At 42.8% G+C, this 17,645-nt stretch overlaps 1 protein-coding gene across 2 annotated transcripts in view; it reads right to left on the reverse strand.

Moving 5' to 3' along the window:
- Positions 1 to 1,324: 1,324 nt before the first annotated feature.
- LOC127575843 (gamma-aminobutyric acid receptor subunit gamma-3) overlaps positions 1,325 to 17,645 on the reverse strand; it is a 449,528-nt gene continuing 433,207 nt past the window's right edge. The window contains exons 11-13 of one of the 2 annotated variants that reach the window (XM_052026013.1): positions 16,314 to 16,319; positions 12,108 to 12,304; positions 1,325 to 1,603 (exon numbers count right to left, since the gene is read on the reverse strand). In XM_052026013.1, coding sequence (XP_051881973.1) covers positions 1,325 to 1,603; positions 12,108 to 12,304; positions 16,314 to 16,319 — 482 coding nt within the window. The remainder of the gene's footprint in view (positions 1,604 to 12,107; positions 12,305 to 16,313; positions 16,320 to 17,645) is intronic. The other variant, XM_052026012.1, reaches the window with a different exon arrangement.

The raw sequence follows: 17,645 nt of genomic DNA on the forward strand, positions 1-17,645 counted from the left end.
GTGAACATAACTTTTCTTATGAACGTTTTTATCTACTTGATATTTTTGTTATCAATGCCATCTTGTCATCCAGTTTTTTTCCTCCTGCCTCCATTTCTATTTGATGTCATGTTGGGTATTGCGTGGTTTTGACAGCTCAGAGGATTGATATTTCTAGTGGTGATTCCGGTACAAAGATGATGGTCAATATAATGACAACATTTGTGGCAGTTGTGTCATTGTTGCGTTTGGAGGATTTGTTTAATTGCTTTTCCTATTCTCTTTGCCTTTTTTTCCAAGTGGGTTCAAGGATTGTGCATGATATCTCCACTGATGCCATCAGACTGACCTCTTGATACCATCAAGGCCTAGATACACTTTGATGATGTGAAAAATGTTCCTTTGCTCCATTGGAAAAGCTCTGGAATTCACCAAGACATGGACTTAGTTGCGGCTCTTTTTAAAATTTGGTTGTGCGAATACTAGCTCAGTCCTCAAAGGGTTAAGCAGAATTGTGATCATTGCTAAGAATGAATGAATGGAGAATGAACCACCTTTTACCTAGTTAATGTTTCATCAATATTTTCAGCTAGTTTAACTCAGTCACCTCTAACATCATACTACCAAAGTAAACCCACATAATATGAAGTGCTGTATAATTTTCCAAACAGTCTAACACTTTATTCACCCAACATTGTTTTGAAGTTTTGTTCATGAACAGACACAGCATACACCTAGTTTTTTTTCCCCCATAGAAAACTTTGCTTTCACCTGTCGACACCTCTGGATTTTATTCTGTTGTGTCAGATACAAATGGGTTTTGCATGAATCATTTGTAATTTAGACAGAAAAGAAAACCTTTTCACGGGCTGCTATGGCCAGAAATGCCTTCATTTATTCTAATTAGCTCTGTAAGAGGAATATGTTTCGGCCTAGTTTGCTCATAGCTAACTCTTTATTTTCTTCATGCAACTATTTAAAAGTCAAGGCTCTTCTGACTATCCAACAGACTTGTGAATAATTACTATAAAACTGCTGCTGATTGTAAAACCAAGACTACAATTCATCGAGTCAACGGGATCAGTCTATTCACTTCAAGATCCTCAAAAAAATGTTTCAGCTGACAGCCTTGGAGAGACGCCTTGTCAGCTACATACACCTTCTGCTCTTTTTCTCCATCTGCCGTTTTGTTACAAATTTGCAATTAATGTAATGGGAGTAAAGATAAAGAACAGATGTTACTTCACCTCAGGTAGTTCCACGTTTCTGACAAGATCCAGAGATATATATCAGAGTTACAGGACAAGTGTCAATGAAGGAAGTCTTCACTGGTACAGGCAGAAACTTAAAGGTAGAGGTATCCAACCCAGTAGATGAGATTAAATAGCAAAAACGTTGTAGGAAAAAACACACGTGAATATGTGTCTAATTTCAAAATATCTACATGGATCCGTCCTTTTCGCCACAAGCCAGATTTACATTCCTTGTAGCAGCAGAAGAAGCTCTGACAGTCTTTACCATCCAGGCATTCATAGACGCAGGCTTCCTCAAAGTCCTGCCAGTACATTGAATTGTTTATGGTTATAACTGAAGAGGACGGCCCCAGGTTCAGCACAGAATAGTTCTGAAACGAAGAGACAAGCGAAATTTTGAATTACGTTCATTAGTACAATAATAGTACAATAGTCATTCAGCACAGAAACAGGCGCCTGGCCCACAACGTACATGCCGACTATCAAGTATCTATTCCGAGGCCAAAAGTCTATCAAGCGGACTGTTCAATAGTCTTATAACAGTGGTATAGAAGCTGACACCAGGATCAAGGACAGTTTCTATCCCACTGTCATAAGACTGTTGAACAGTCCTCTAGTACAATAAGATTGACTCTTGACCTCACAATCTTCCTTGTCATGGCCTCGCACCTTATTGTCTGCCTGCACTGCACTTTCGCTGTAACTGTAGTTCTGCATTCTGTTATTGCTTTTCCCTTGTACTACCTCAATGTACTGATGTGATGTAATGATCTGAATGAATGGCATTAAAAAACAAATTTTTTTTACTGCACCTCGGTACATGTGACAATAATAAACCAATTTAATTTACTTTACCAGCATTTGGTCCATAGTCTGCCATGCACTGGCAGTTCAAGTGTTCATCGATATACTTCCTAAATGTTGTGAGAGTTTCTGCCTCCACTACCTATTTCGGCAGTATGCTCCAGATTCCAACCACTCTCTGGGTGAAAGAAATCTTCCTCATATCCCACTTAAATCTAATGCTCATCACCCTAAATAGGTTGAGTGAGCTCGGGCTTTTCTCTTTGGAGAGAAGAAGGATGAGAGGTGACTTGATAGAGGTGTACAAGATGACAAGAGGCATAGATCGAGTGGACAGTCAGAGACTTTTTCACAGGGTGACAATGGCTAACACGAGGGGGCATAATTTTAAGATGACTGGAGGAAGATATAAGGGGGATATCAGGGGTAGGTATTTTACACAGAGAGTAGTGGGTGCGTGGAATTCACTGCCGGCAGAGGTTGTGGGGGCAGGTACATTAGAGACATTTAAGAGACTCTTAGATGGACACATGAATGATAGAGAAATAGAGGGCTATGTGGGAGGGAAGGGTTAGATAGATGTTAGACCAGGATAAAATGTTGACACAACACTGTGGGTCGAAGGGCCTGTACCGTGCTGTAATGTTCTATGTTCTATTTCAAGCTTGTGCCCTCTAGTCTTAGACATCCCTACCATGGGGAAATGTTTCTTACTCCCTCTATGCCCCACATAATTTTGTATATCCTTTCCAAATTATTTCTAATTTCTTAATGAATTGTTAATCACAACCCATTCTGATTTAATATTCCGCTTCATCGTGAAAGACTGATATATTCTGTGGAAAACATCTATTTCAATCCTGCTAATTTTTCTAACCACTTTCTATTGCAATGTTGCAAAATACCTCATTTTTATTATTTAATCATTCACAGGAGTGGTAATACTGGCAAGACCGATATTTATTGGACATCCCCAAGTGCCCTTAACTGAGTTAAGAGTAAACTACCAAGTGTCATGTGTGGACCAGAGTGGGGAAAAATAGCAGATTTCCTTGCTTGAAGACGTTAGACCATGTGCGTTTTTGACAGAAACCAGCTGTTTTGTAACCATCATTTACTGATGTAAACTTTTTAATTCAAATTCATTTAACTTGAAGTTAAATCCTGCAGCTGCAACCGTAGGATTCAAACTCTTGTCATGGATCAATAGTCTAGGAGTTTGGATATGTCTAGTAACTTAACTGGTATGCTGCTACTCCTTGGCATGTGCTACAAAGAAAGTATCAATAAATGCAAGAAATTGTATTGCACTCGAGTTATACTCAACATATTCACAAACAGCAAATAACATGGATACAATGTCTTCAGGGGTTATAAAGCTATAAAACATTCCAAAAAACTAGAAGCAAAATCACCATCTCCCTGGAAGATTAAGACATTGCCTTATTATATATCCTTTTTCATGCTTCAGTCTATGTTCAAAGTAAGTTGTATTTCCCCTGTCTGACTTGTTAGTTATAAGGTGATTTTTCAATCCCACTCCTGCCTTGCACAGCTGTTCTGATCAGGAATGTAGGCTGGTGAAGTGGAATTACAACCCTGTAGCCGTATCAGTACCTTCCAAGCATGGCTTCCCCTGCTGATTGTGTGGGTTTGCGGAATGCTTCTTAATCAGAATTTTGTCATTCATAGCGAGAGGTATGAGCAGCAGCTTCCAAACAGAGCAATCAGCAGCATGAAAATTAAGAAGTAATATCTCTGCATGTGGCGTAGGATTTCTGATTTGTTATCCTATGTGGTTTGCTATTCCTTTTTGCTATCTTTTCCTTCCTTATTTTGAATTTGATCCCATTTGACTGAGTTGGTGGAAGTGCTGTTATATGTAACTTGCTATGTGTCCTGTAGGTTAGTCAATGACCAGAAACAGAACTTGAGCGGGACATATCATGGGACAGGGGATGAGTCCATAACACCCAGCAAAGGCTATCATCCAAAGCCAAAACAATCAGGCCACAACACCCACATCACTGTCCACCCATCACCTACAGGATTCTCACAGAAATGCACAAGTCCAACAGAGAATACAAATAAGCCTCACTAGAGAGTTAGGGCATGACCACACAACAGGGGGCAATCGAAGTCCATTGTAGAGGGGAGTTTTACATTCAGACAGACTAATTCAGGAAAGAAACGCATTGGTTGCTGGACATTACTTGACTTGTCACCATGTGTGACATTCCACATAATGTCCTCCTCTCAGTTATCACTGTCAGTCCTGTTGTTTTCTTGCACTCAGTCCAGCTGCCAAGGTATGTATTATTTGCCAGCCTTGTACTTCCTGCCTACATCTCTGTTCTGGTCTGTATCCACCTCATGAGGCAAGAGGTAGAATCAAAATATCAGTGATACCAGTATAAGAATGAAAGGCTATTCGGCCCATCGAGTTTATGCCGGCTCTTAGTGCGATCCCATTCTCCCACTAATTTCCCCTGTAACCTATTCTTCCCAGATTCCCATCAACTATCACTCATCTTTACTCTAGGGCCAATTTAGAGCGGCTAATTAACCTATCAACTCGTATGTCTTTGGGATGTGGGAGGAAACCGAAGCATCTGGAGGAAACCTACATGGTCACAGGGAGAACGTGCAAACTCCACATGGGCAGCAGTGTGGGTTAGGATTGAACCTGGGTCACTGGAGCTGTGAGGCAGCAGCTCTACTGGCTGCGCCCCTATTGCTTCAATATTAAGAGTAAGTACCTCTTGGGATCCTTTTGGTTGAGTGAAGAACCATTCACGTCTGCGTTCCCCTTTCCAGTCCTGTTCATATTGACTTGGGAACCCATGACAGTGAGAATTGTGCTTCACTCTGCAGCCAATGGTTGCATCCGGAAGCTGGAAGGCAGAGAAAAGTGAAAAGTATGAGGTCTGAACAAGAAAGAATGCAAGTTGCAATGGGTGAATTCAATGTCAAATCAGGAAACTCCATTCTCACTAAATGGCCCTGTGGACAAGCAGTACCTGAAAAAAGAAGCAAGCAAATCATTGCACACTTTAACAAGTCTGGCACAGACAGACTCCTGGAGAGTACTGCTTACCACAGCAGCAGCTCAGAACTGTACTGCAATGTCAACTCATTCCACATGAATTTGTTGATCCCTCATACAATGTACATGCCTTTCATCATAATTCATGTTCCCTCATACTTGCGATGAGATGGACTCTGACCTCACGATCTACCTTGTTGTGACCTTCACCTTATTGCACTGCATTTTCTCTGTAGCTGTGACATTTTACTCTGTACTGTTATTGTTTTTACCTGTACTACCTCAATGCACTCTGTACTAACCCAATGTAACTGCACTGTGTAATGAATTGACCTGTACGAACAGTATGCAAGACAAGTTTTTCACTGTACCTCGGTACAAGTGACAATAATAAACCGATACCAATACTTCAGCAGGGCATGAACTCAAGATGCAACAAGTCACTGGCTGCAGGTTGGATGCATTTCTGTCATTGTGAAAATGCTCTGGCAGCCTAACAGTAATTCAAGACCATTCCTCCAGTTGAATAAAATATGCAAAGGGACATAAAACAGATTGGGGAACTGCCACACCTACAAGCCTTTGCCTCCTGTGCAGGAGGCCATCTGGTATATCAGAGTAATGGGGATAGGGAAAGATAAATCGGTCAGCACTCAGCAAATTGTTTTGAAATTATCTCTTTGCCTTTCTTACTCACTCCTATGTTTCCTTGAAATCAAAGCTCTATTGGAAGGTACATTGAAGGAATGATTTACACCTTTTCTATTATTGCAGGCAGGCTGAGTGGTGACCTGATACAGGTATATAAGGTTATGAAAAGCATAGATAGGGCAGACAGTCAAAATCTTTTCCCCATGGTATTGGTGTTGGTATTGGTTTATTATTGTCACTTGTACCGAGGTACAAGTAGAGGTATTAAAAGCAAGGGGGCATGGTTTTAAGGTGAGAAGTAAGAGATTTAAAGGGGTAAGTTTTTTTACACAGTGTCACGAACCAGCAACAAAAGAAACACACTGAGCATGATTCAGTGTTAAAAACTATTTTATTAATCACTACTTATGATAATACGTAAAATAAAAGTAAAAATGTTAGTATGTTAGAATTCAAAAATGTTAAACCTCGAACGTTAACCCCAAAATTAAACTCGTCGTGTGTGTGTGTGACAAAGTCCAAAAGTCCCAGTTCCAGAATGGTTCTTAAAGTTCAGTTCCGCAAGCCATAAGGTGAAACATGAGCAAGGGCTTCTTCAACAACCACCGTTGTCTGAAGATAAGATGTAGATGTAGAAAAACATAGAGAGAGTACATACGAAATCCAAATGTTCCACGATGGACCCCAAACGACACTCCAGTGTTTACTCGGTAGTGACTTCCTCACCCCGAAAAGCATCCGAACCGTGGTCGTCCACATACAAATACCTGTTTCCTTCTACAGGTCAGCAACAAAGTGAACTCCACCGGACTACTTCCAACTTCCATACATGGATTTCAGTGGCAAACACAGTTATTGTTTCTCATCCACCGATAGAGAAAACAAGCAGGCTGGTGTCTCTCTCCCTTCTCTCTCTCTCTCCTTCTGACTTCTTCAACAACGTCATTACGTCCTTTATCTTCTATTGACGTAAGCACGCCCCACACACACATACACACACTCTCTATCTTAAAAGGGACTTTCACTGAGTCCGTAACAACAGAGTGTGCTTTATATCTGGAACATGCTGGGGGAGTCAGATATCATTACTACATTTAAGAGGCATTTAGACAGGCATTTGAATAGGTAAGGCAGAGAAGGATACAGAACTAATGTGGACAAGTGAGATTAGTGTAGATCGGCAAAATGGTCGGCATGCACATGGTGGGCCAAACAGCTCTGTGACTCTAAGAAATAGCCAGTGGGTCCAGCACTGACCTGTGTAAAACATCCTACAATTAAAACATAAAATGCTGGAAACATTTAGCAGGACAGGTAACACCTGTGGAAAAAGAAGCAGAGTTAACGTTTCGGATAAAATACACTTTGTCACCTATGATTCTCTTCCCACAGAGGCTGCCTGACTTGCTGAGCATTTCCAGTATTTTCTGTTTTTACTTCAGATTTCCAGCACCTGCAGTTTGTTTTTCGATTTTCATAGGTCACCTTGCATCCCTCTCGCCACAGGCTGCAGCTACCAGTGCAGTTTTGCACAGGTCAGTAGAGCAATTTGTGAAAGCAGGCACAGTAGTGTAGTGGTTAGCGTAACGCTTTACAGCGCCAGCGACCTGGGTTCAAATCCAGCCACTGTCTGTAAGGAGTTCGTACATTCTCCCCATGTCTCCGTGGGTTTCCTCCGGGTGCTCCGGTTTCCTCCCACATTCCAAAGATGTACAGGTTAGGAAGCTGTGGGCATGCTATGTTGGCACCGGAAATGTGGCGACACTTGCAGGCTGCCCCCAGAACACTACGCAAAAAAGATGTATTTCACTGTGTGTTTCGATGTACATGTGACCTATAAAGATATCTTATCTTATAACCTGGAAGGGTAACATGGTTTACAAAGGGGCACAGAGATGGGGATCCGATATGGTGCTGGTTTCATAGCTACAAGCACAGTGACACCAGTCTATACTAGACAAACAAAGGACTGCAGATACTGGAATCCACATAAAAAACACAATGATGCTGGAGGAACTCAGCAGGCCAGGCAGCATCCGTGGAGAAAAGTAGGTGGTCAACGTTTTGGGTCAGAGCCCTTCTTCAGGACACCAGTCTATGTTGTGCTGTTGAGGCTTGTATTTGGGATGAGTACACAGTGGTATGGTCGCTTGTTGTACACCCTTTCTAAATGATGCTTCTATGAGATTGACTCCAATGGATGGTCTGCACTCCTGCAACTTTCAGCAGTGGTGACCAATTGACAAATTTCTGCCCATTTGTTTGAGGCGCATAGAAAACAAATAAAAGTGGTTGGTATAATGCTTCACAGCGCCAGTGTCCCAGGTTCAATTCCGGCTACTGCCTGAAACGAGCTTGTATGTTCTCCCCATGTCTGCGTGGGTTTCCTCTGGGTGCTCCGGTTTCCTCCCACTTTCCAAAGATGTACGGGTTAGGAAGTTGTGGACATGCTATGTTGGCGCTGGAAGCATGGCAACACTTGTGGGTTGCCCCCAGAACACGCTACGCAAAAGATGCATTGCACTGTGTGTTTCGATGTACATGTGACTAATAAAGATATCTTATGATGGAGCCTGAAACAAAAACTGAAATTCTGGAAGAACTCAGCCAGTCAAGCAGTATCAGTGGAAGGAGAACTGATAAACATGAATTCTGGACCTCACAATTTACTTCATCATGGCCCTTGCACCTTCTTGTCTGCCTGCACTGCACTTTTGCCGTAACTGTATCTGTAACACTATATTCTGCATTCTGTTAATACTTCTCCCTTGTACTACTTTGATGTGCTGATGTGATGAAATGATCTGTACAGATGGCATACAAAGCAAAGTTTTTCACTGTATACTGGTATATGTGACAATAATAAACTAAATACCAATTATCAGTTAACATCTGGGTCAGCGAACCTTCCTCAGTATTGGGGCAATTGGTTTGAGATGCACAGCGTTTTGAGATGAAAACTGCAAGGTTCCACGTTTGTATCTTTTGCCATGCTTTCCTCATAATGCACCAACATAATAATAGCCTTAGAAAATAGTCCGGTTGTGTGTAATATAGTCAATGGATGCCACCTCATTCCATGTCATTGAATTGAGGACTTAGGACAGGAGACATGTTCCACAGCCTCACCATGAACAACACATTACACAAAGAAGCATTATGTACATCTAACTGTCCCTATTAAGCCATTTGGGTTTACCTTATCAGAGATCTCCCCTTTCTTCTACCTCTCGCTCACCCACCTTCTCTCTTACTGAAAACTATCTTGTTTGTCTTTCTTTCTCGGTTTTGACCAAGGATTCTGGACCTGAAATGTTAACAGCTTCTTCTTCCACAGATGCTGCCTGACCCGCTGAGTGTTTCTAGCATTTTCTGTTTTTATTTCCGATTTCCAGCATCTGCAGTGTTTTTGACTTTCACAGAAGGTAACAATACTGTTTATTGTGACACGTGGTTGAATTTCACATCCATAATACTAAACATTGTGATGCCTGACATTAAACAGTTGTCAACATGAATATAGCACATTTAAATTATTTAATAATTTAGGACTAGGTAATGTATGTTTGACATTAGTATTCAATCTCAATAATCATACAGATGTTAATCTCAGGTCAAACTAACAAAGGATGCTGAAGCTTCAAAATACTCCAGACATTTTCAATTTGATGTCTGTTCAGTGAGTTGTTTATGGATGATCTAAGAGAAATAAGCCTCTGTTAAATTTTGGTAAAAGCTTATGGTGAAGTGAGTCAGCTGCTGAATGTTAGTGGTAGGATTTATCCAGAACAATGTAAGTTAATGCAAACAGAAACCATCCTTAATGTCCTGCAGTACTGAGGCAGAGCACATAGGAAAAGTTACATATTACTGACTTGCAGGGGAAAAAGAGATGAATGTTCTACTATTTGCAAATGTGGATACTATTTCTGGTACATCTTTGTACAGCTGGCTAATTGACAAACGTCAATATAGTGGCTTGGAAAGGTATGTTGGAAAAAGTAAATATTTATGCATTTGTAGTTTTTATAACATCAGGTGTCTCAGAGCAGTTTTCAGCCAATGAAACATTATTGAATATGTGGTCATTATTGTAATGTAGGGAAACACAGCGGTCAGGTTGCACAGGGCTCTGCAAAACTAATGAGATAAAAGGAGGGAAAATCTACTCCAATGATGATGACTTAAAGATAAAGACTGGGGCTCTCTTGTTCCTCTTTGAATTATGTTTTGGGATCTTTACAGCAAGAGAGAAGACATCTCATTGGTTCAATATTCCATCTGAAATACTGCACTCTCAGTACTGCATTTAAAATTCAACCCATATTCAATGTACATGGCCTTAATTGTCCAGAAAACTCACACAATTTTGCCTTGTGAATTTCTGCATTAGGAATAGTAAACAATGAAAGCTAACTTTATTAGAAACTAAAGGCAAAATTCAGCTGAACTTTATTAATAAATAGGATGCCAAAACATTGCCAGTTTAGGGAAACGTTGAAGTGAAGATGCGACCTCAGAAATTGTTCCAGCCCACAGAAGGCAGGGGGTGGTAGTAGGTGGAGTGTATTCTGCATGGAGGATGGTGACCAGTGCTGTTCTGCAGGGATCTGTTATGGGACCCCTGCTCTATGTGATTTTTATAAATGACTTGGATGAGGAAGTGGAGGGGTGGGTTAGTAAGTTTGCAGATGACACGAAGGTTGGGGGTGTTCTGGATAATGTAGAAGATTGTTGTAGGTTACAACTGGATATAGACTGGATGCAGAGTTGAGCGGAGAAGTGGCAGATGGAGTTCAATCTGAAAAAGTGTGAAGTGATGCACTTTGGAAGATCGAACTTGAAGGCGGAGTACAAGGTTAATGGCAGGATTCTTAACAGTGTGGAGGAACAGAGGGATCTTGGAGTTCAAGTCCATAGATCCCTCAAAGTTGCTGCACGTTGATAGGGTGGTTAAGAAGGTGTATGATGTGCTGGCCTTCATTACTTGAGGGATTGAGTTCAAGAGCTGCGAGGTAATGATGCAGCTCTATAAAACTCTGGCTAGATCACACTTAGAGTATTGTGTTCAGTTCTGGTCGCCTTAACATAGGAAGGATGTGGAAGCTTTAGAGAGGGTGCAGAGAAAATTTACGAGGATGCACCCTGGATTAGAGAACATGGCTCATGAGGAAAGATTGAGTGAGCTAGGGCTTTTCTCTTTGGAGCGATGGAGGATGAGATGTGACTTGATAGAGGTTATAAGATTATGAGTGGCATAGATAGAGTGGACAGCCAGCAGCTTTTTCCCAGGGCAGCAATGACCAATAACAGAGGACATCAATTTAAGGTCAGGAAAGGAATGTTCAGGGGAGATGTCAGAGGTAGGTTTTTTATACAGAGAGTGGTAGGTGACTGGAACACACTGCTGTGGGTGGTGGTAGAGGCTGATACAATAGGGACATTTAAAAGACCTTAGATAGGCACACGGATGTAAGAAAAATGGAGGGTTATGGGCTGCGTGGGAGGGAAGGGTTAGATTGATCATAGAGTAGGTTTATATAGGTCAGCTCAACATCGTGGGCCGAAGGGCCCATACTGTGCTGTACTGTTCTATGTTCTAATCAAACAAATGACAAAGCACACCAATCTCCTGAGAAAGTGCACCAGCCTCCTCAAATCATACTGCTGGAGTTTGTAACAGTTCTGTAAACATTCCGCAGGTCAGACATTGTCTGTGCAGAGAGAGGGAGTCAGGTCAAGCAGAACATTTCCAGTTCCACTGAGTCTTCCCAGCATGTTCTGTTTTTTGTTTCATATTTTCAGCATCTGCAATTTTTGCTTCAGCTTCTGGAGTCCATGATGCAAAGGTCCAGTGAGATTGGCCCTCAACACCTGGCCCAGCTAAGTGCAGATGTATGGGGGCTGCATATGCAGAGACCAGTACAATGTGATCTGATCAAAAGGTCCAGAGGAAGTGTTCCTGTTGTGTTTATAATGATATCACATTGAGAAGAATCTTATGGATGGCACAGTGGCACAGCTTCTAGAGTTGTTGCCTCACACCTCCAACAACCAAGGTCTGATCCTGACCTCTGGTGCTGACTGTGTGGAGTTTGCACATCCTCCCTGTGATTGTGTGGGTTTCGTCCAGATGTTCTGTTTTTTTTCCTGTATCCCACAGCTGTGCATTTGGCCACTCCAAACGTGTGTAGACAAGCGGTAGAATCTGGCCATAATTTATGGGAATGTGGGAAGAATAAAGTGGGTCAGCGGAGGACGTGTGTAAAAATGGATGCTTGATGGTTGGCGTAGACCCAGTGGGCTGAAGGGCAAGTTTGTGAAGGGCAAGGGTAAATTTCTTAATTTCTATAAATGGTTGAAGGTGAACTTACTGTTCTTTTCTTTCTCGTGCACGCAGGTTTCCTGCAACACGTGTAGTAATTGAGGGCTGCGTACTCCATCAACGCCGCAAAGACAAATAAAAAGCACACGGTGACAAATAAGTCCATGGCAGTGACGTAGGAGACCTTTGGCAGTGATTTTCTCGCTATGCTGCTAAGTGTTGTCATTGTTAGTACTGTTGTGATACCTGTTTTGTAAAAGGGAAGAAAATGATGATGCAAATTAATGTGAAGAACATCCACAATCCATTTCACAATTGCCTCTTAATGGACTGATCACTTGTCAAAATCAAAGCAAAAGCCAATATACAGAACAGTGAATCTGAATAAAATTTGCAAGATATTCCCATACAAAGTCACCAAAATTCATTTCCAGTGTTGGCAAGTGAGCAATCAGTGGAGACTGAAGAAGTGTTTTATTTCTGCTCAAGGGTTCTTGCTTAAAGCTACAAACAGAAAGGGAAAAGTCAAAGAAAAACCAAAACACATAAGCACATAGCAACGGTAAATGATTAACTTTCTGATCCATTGGTCTTCGTTTGGAGAACACATCTGTCAGATTCCCTGATGAGGAGACTGTACGGGTGTAAAACACTATGACGCTGGAGGAACTCAGCAGGCCAGGCAGCATCCGTGGAGAAAAGCAGGTGGTTAACATTTCGGGTCAGAACCCTTCTTCAGGACTGAAGACAGGAAAAGGGGAAGCCCGATATATAGGAAGGAAAAGCAGAGCAGTGATAGGTGGACAAAAGAGGGGAGGCAGGATGGGCACAAGGTGGTGATAGGTAGATGCAGGTTAGAGATAGTGACAGGCAGGTGTGGGGGAGGGGAGTGCAGATTCACCAGGGGGTAGGTCAAAGGTGAGGAGAGAAAAAAAAGGGGGTAGAAAAAAGAGGTAGGCTAGGAAAGGGAAGAAAAGAAGAGGCAGGGTTGGGGGGGGAGGTGTGTGGGGATTACTTAAGGTGGGAGAATTCAATGTTCATGCCGTTAGGCTGCAAGGTTCCAAGAGGGAAAATGAGGTGCTGTTCCTCCAGTTTGCACTTGGAATTCTCCTGGCGGTAGAGGAGGCCGAGGACTGACATATCTGTGATGGAGTGGGAGGGGGAGTTGAAGTGACTGGCAATGAGGAGATGCAGATTGCGTCCCAATGGACCTATTCAAGCCCGCCTGTTACCTTCCCTGGACCAATTCATAGCCAACTGTCGGCACGACATCAGCCATCTTGACGTTTCTGCTCCCCTCACCCATTCCAACCTTACCCCTTCTGAATGCTTGCGATCTGCATCTCCTCGTTGCCAGTCACTTCAACTCCCCCTCCCACTCCATCACTGATATGTCAGTCCTCGGCCTCCTCCACTGCCAGGAGAATTCCAAGCACAAACTGGAGGAAAAGCACCTCATTTTCCGTCTTGGAACCTTGCAGCTTAATGGCATGAACATTGAATTCTCCCACTTTAGGTAATCCCCACCCCTTCCCCCCCACCCACATCCCCGACAACCCCCCCCAACCATGCCTCTTCTTCCCTTTCCTAGTCTATCTCCCTTTTTTCTACCCTTTTTTTTCTCTCCTTACCTTTGATCCATCCTCCAGTGGGTCTGCTCTCCCCTCCTCCCCCGCACCTGCCTATCACTATCTCTTACCTGCATCTACCTATCACCACCTTGTGCCCACCCCGCCTCCCCTCTTTTGTCCACCTATCACTGCTCTGCTTTTCCTTCCTATATCTTGGGCTTCCCCTTTTCCTATCTTCAGTCCTGAAGAAGGGTCCTGACCTGAAATGTTGACCACCTGCTTTTCTCCACGGATGCTGCCTGTCCTGCTGAGTTCCTCCAACATCATAGAGTTTTTCATCTAGATACCAGCATCTGCAGTCCTTTGTTTCTCTAGTATATCGACTGTGGTGAGTGTAGTGAGAATTATTTGCTGTGACTTTCAGAATAACTTCACCATACATCCCTCATTCTTTGTTACCTCTAGAGTGGGGGCTATTTGCCTACACCCCTAACTGGCTGCCCCTGTATTATTCTCCGTGAACTTGGAGTCATCTAAAACTCAACTGCTTGTGTCCTATCCATGCCCTGTTTAACAGTGTCTGCTGGCTTACACCTTAGCAGCTCCTCAGTTTTGAAATGTTCACCACTGTTTTCAACTCTAACCATGCCCTCACTCCTAAGTCTCCCTGAAACCTCCTCCAACCCTTCAAGATACCTGAAGCCCCTCTTTCCTTTCCTACTGATCATCCTTAAGTTTAGTCACTCCACCAATGACAGCCCCTTTTTAAGCTGCCAAAGTCTTAAGTTTTGGAAATTCCTTCCTTAAATCATTCTCGTTCTTCCTTCTTTAAGACACTCCTTAAAACCTGTCAGTTGCCCATATGTAACTCTGGGTCAAATTTTGTTTGACGTTACTCCTGGGAAGGATTCATGGCACGTTTTGCAATATTGAAAGAGCTGTAAAATTACATCGCTGTTGCAACAGACTCTGTTTTGTTCTGGAAGTGTGCAAGTGTCATCAGTTTTGTTGAGGTTCCAACTGTGACACCTCACACAGGTATAAAGCGTCTCTCAGTGTGAGTACAATGACCTGTATTGAACGATGTTCACTCGGTAGGCAACACAGCTGTTGCTTTGTAAACAGCCAGTACCCACCACCAGCTATGGAAAGAGCAAACTGCAGATCTGTTTTTGGGAGCCTTAGAGTGAGTGAGGTACAGATAACTCCCTCCAAGAATATGACAGCATATTTGATATTCAATTGAGTCGGCATTCAGGGCATTGGCTTAGCACCAGGAACAAGCCCAAGAACGAGCTCAGCCTTGGACTATGGCCTCTGGTTCTAGACTCCTCAGCCAGGGAAAACCTCCCTACATCCAGCCTGAGCTATCTAGATGGAAAGTAAGCCTGAGCTATCTAGGTGGCTAGGAACCAGGTGCTGGTAAATGAGATTAGTATGGATATGTACTTAAACGGTCAGCATGGCTGTGGTGGGCTGAAAGGCCTGTTTCTGTGCTGCATGATTGTATTACTCTATTATGTTTAGCTCTGGACTAGGAATCTAGCCCTTCACTCATAGACAACAGTGTTACTGAGCCAAATGGACATAGCTTCACAGATAGCATCAATTGAAGACTGGTAACCTGGACATGGATGGAGAGCTGGGAGTTGGGTTTCAGCCAAAGAGCTCTTATTTTAGCTGGCACAAACACAGTGGGCCAAATGGCCTCATTCAGTGCCATCAATTTCCATGATTCTATACTTAGTCAAGTCGTCACAGCCAAGAATTATCCAGAGCCGGCACTGGAGGCTCTAAGCCTCCTGATACAGTTTTAATTGTTCTTAAGTTTAACCTTTTTCTTCACACAATAAAAATGTATGTGATTTGCATCAACTGCATGCACACTTATGGGTCAATTTCACAAACTTTAATCAAGTGTTCGATAATTTGGATAAAAAACCTGTGTGGTAGTTCAGGAGGGTGAGGCAAACATTGGAGGCAATCAGGAGAGCAACAACTGCAGGCCACCCTTCATGCTGTAATTTTAACGACATTGTTGGGGGCATTAAGCCAGTTTTTGTTTGGGGATCGCAATCATGCTTTGGGGGTACTGCCCCTATTTGTGGAGACATTACTGATATTTTTGTGGACAGTGTCACCACGTGGTTTGCTGCAATAGCAGCCACGTCGGTCGTAGGACTGCAACCATTTTACTTTGAGCACTGCAGTCACTGTTTTGTCATTACTTGAGGATTATGGCTATGGTATGTCAGCATTATGACTACAGCTTTGGAAAGAAGTTACAGCCCTGTTTAAGAAACATTGCAGTCATGTTGTCTGCTTTGTGGAGCACCTTTGTTCAGTCTACAGGGGTGACCCTGAGCTTCCAGTTGGTCATCACTTTAAGTCTTCATTCACTCCCACTTTGACCTATGTGCCTGTGGCCTCCTTCACTGTTCCAAGGAAATCCAAAAAAAGCTTGAAGAACAGCACCTATCTAGGAATATTGCACTCTTCAGGACTCAATAGTGAAGTCAAAAGTTTAAGGTGACTCACTTTCTCTGTTTGTACGAGAACTGCCCAGATCTGCAGATCATTTCCAACATATCGCTTTGACTTCCATTCTCTGCAATGCATTTCACAGCTTTTATGTCTCTCAACATCCTCATCAATCTGTCAAACCAATATATCACCATGGTTACCCTGGCCTCTCCCTATTGGAGATGTTCCCTTTATCCTATCCACCCTGCATCTTAAAACGAACCTGTTGTCCAGTTCTGATGAAGGGTCTTTGACCTTAACAGCTAACTCTGTTTCTCCTTCCTGACCAGCTGAACATTTCCAGCATTTGATGGTTTTATTAAAGATGTACATTAAGAACCACACAGCCAGGGAGAATTACAGCTGTGTGTTAACCCCCCCGCCCCCCCCCCCCCCACACTTATTCTCCTGATTTCATCTTGAACAGTGAAGGTTATTCAGAAGCAAGGTAACAAAGACTATTTACTGCTGATTGACAAAGCACAAATTGTAGCCTTCATCAGCAATGGGTGAAGCCTCAACTGGTTGGTACTTAAATTTAATCCGAAGAGTAGGATCAGAAAATAACACAGTCTTTGTGTTATTGCCTTTTATTTGTTACTTGTGTTCATCCAGTTACTCCTCAGATGGGGAACATGTTACATATAAGTGAACAATGAGCAGGGAAGAAACAGAATAAGGAAACCCAATCTGGATGAAGGGCAAAAGTTTTCTAATTTACCCTTGGTAATAAATGTGCAATGTGCAGATATTATAGTGGCTGTATGTTTCAACCCACTTCTGCTGTAGACAATGGAACTGAATATTGGAAGTACAGCGAATGTTTAGGGAGGTTTTGAAGGCCAGGAAAAGAGTGTGAAGAATCTGGGAAGGAGTTTCGGAGGTAGTGAGGGCAGCTGAAGGAATGGCTGGTGGGAGTGGAGATGCAAGAACCAAAGGTCAAGGGGAAGATCCGAGCACGACCTACTATAAGGTCACGGAGGGAGGGTGGGAGGAGGTCATGGAAGAATTATAGCTCGGGAGCAAGAACGTTAGAGTTCGAGATGTCAGTGAAATTGAGCATAAACATAGAACAGAGAACACTACAGCACAGTACAGGCCCTTCGGCCCACAAAGTTGTGCCGACATTTTATCCTGCTCTAAGATCTATCTAACCCTTCCGCCCACATAGCCCTCCATTTCTCTATCATTCGTGTGTCTAAGAGTCTCTTAAATGTCCCTGATGTATCCGCCCCAACAACCTCGGCAGGCAGTGCGTCCCACGCACCCACCACTCTCTTGTGTAAAAAACTTACCCCTGACATCCCCCTCATACCTTCCTCCAATCACCTTAAAATTATGTCCTCTCATGTTAGCCATTGTCACACTGGGAAAAGTCTCTGATTGTCCACTTGATTCTTGCCTCTTATCATCTTGTACACCTCTATCAAGTCACCTCTCATCCTCCTTCTCTCCAAAGACAAAAGCCCTAGCCCTTGGTGAAATTGGGGTGA

The sequence above is a fragment of the Pristis pectinata genome, chromosome 11 (assembly GCF_009764475.1).
Source record: "Pristis pectinata isolate sPriPec2 chromosome 11, sPriPec2.1.pri, whole genome shotgun sequence".
In the NCBI taxonomy this organism is placed as follows: Eukaryota; Metazoa; Chordata; class Chondrichthyes; order Rhinopristiformes; family Pristidae; genus Pristis; species Pristis pectinata.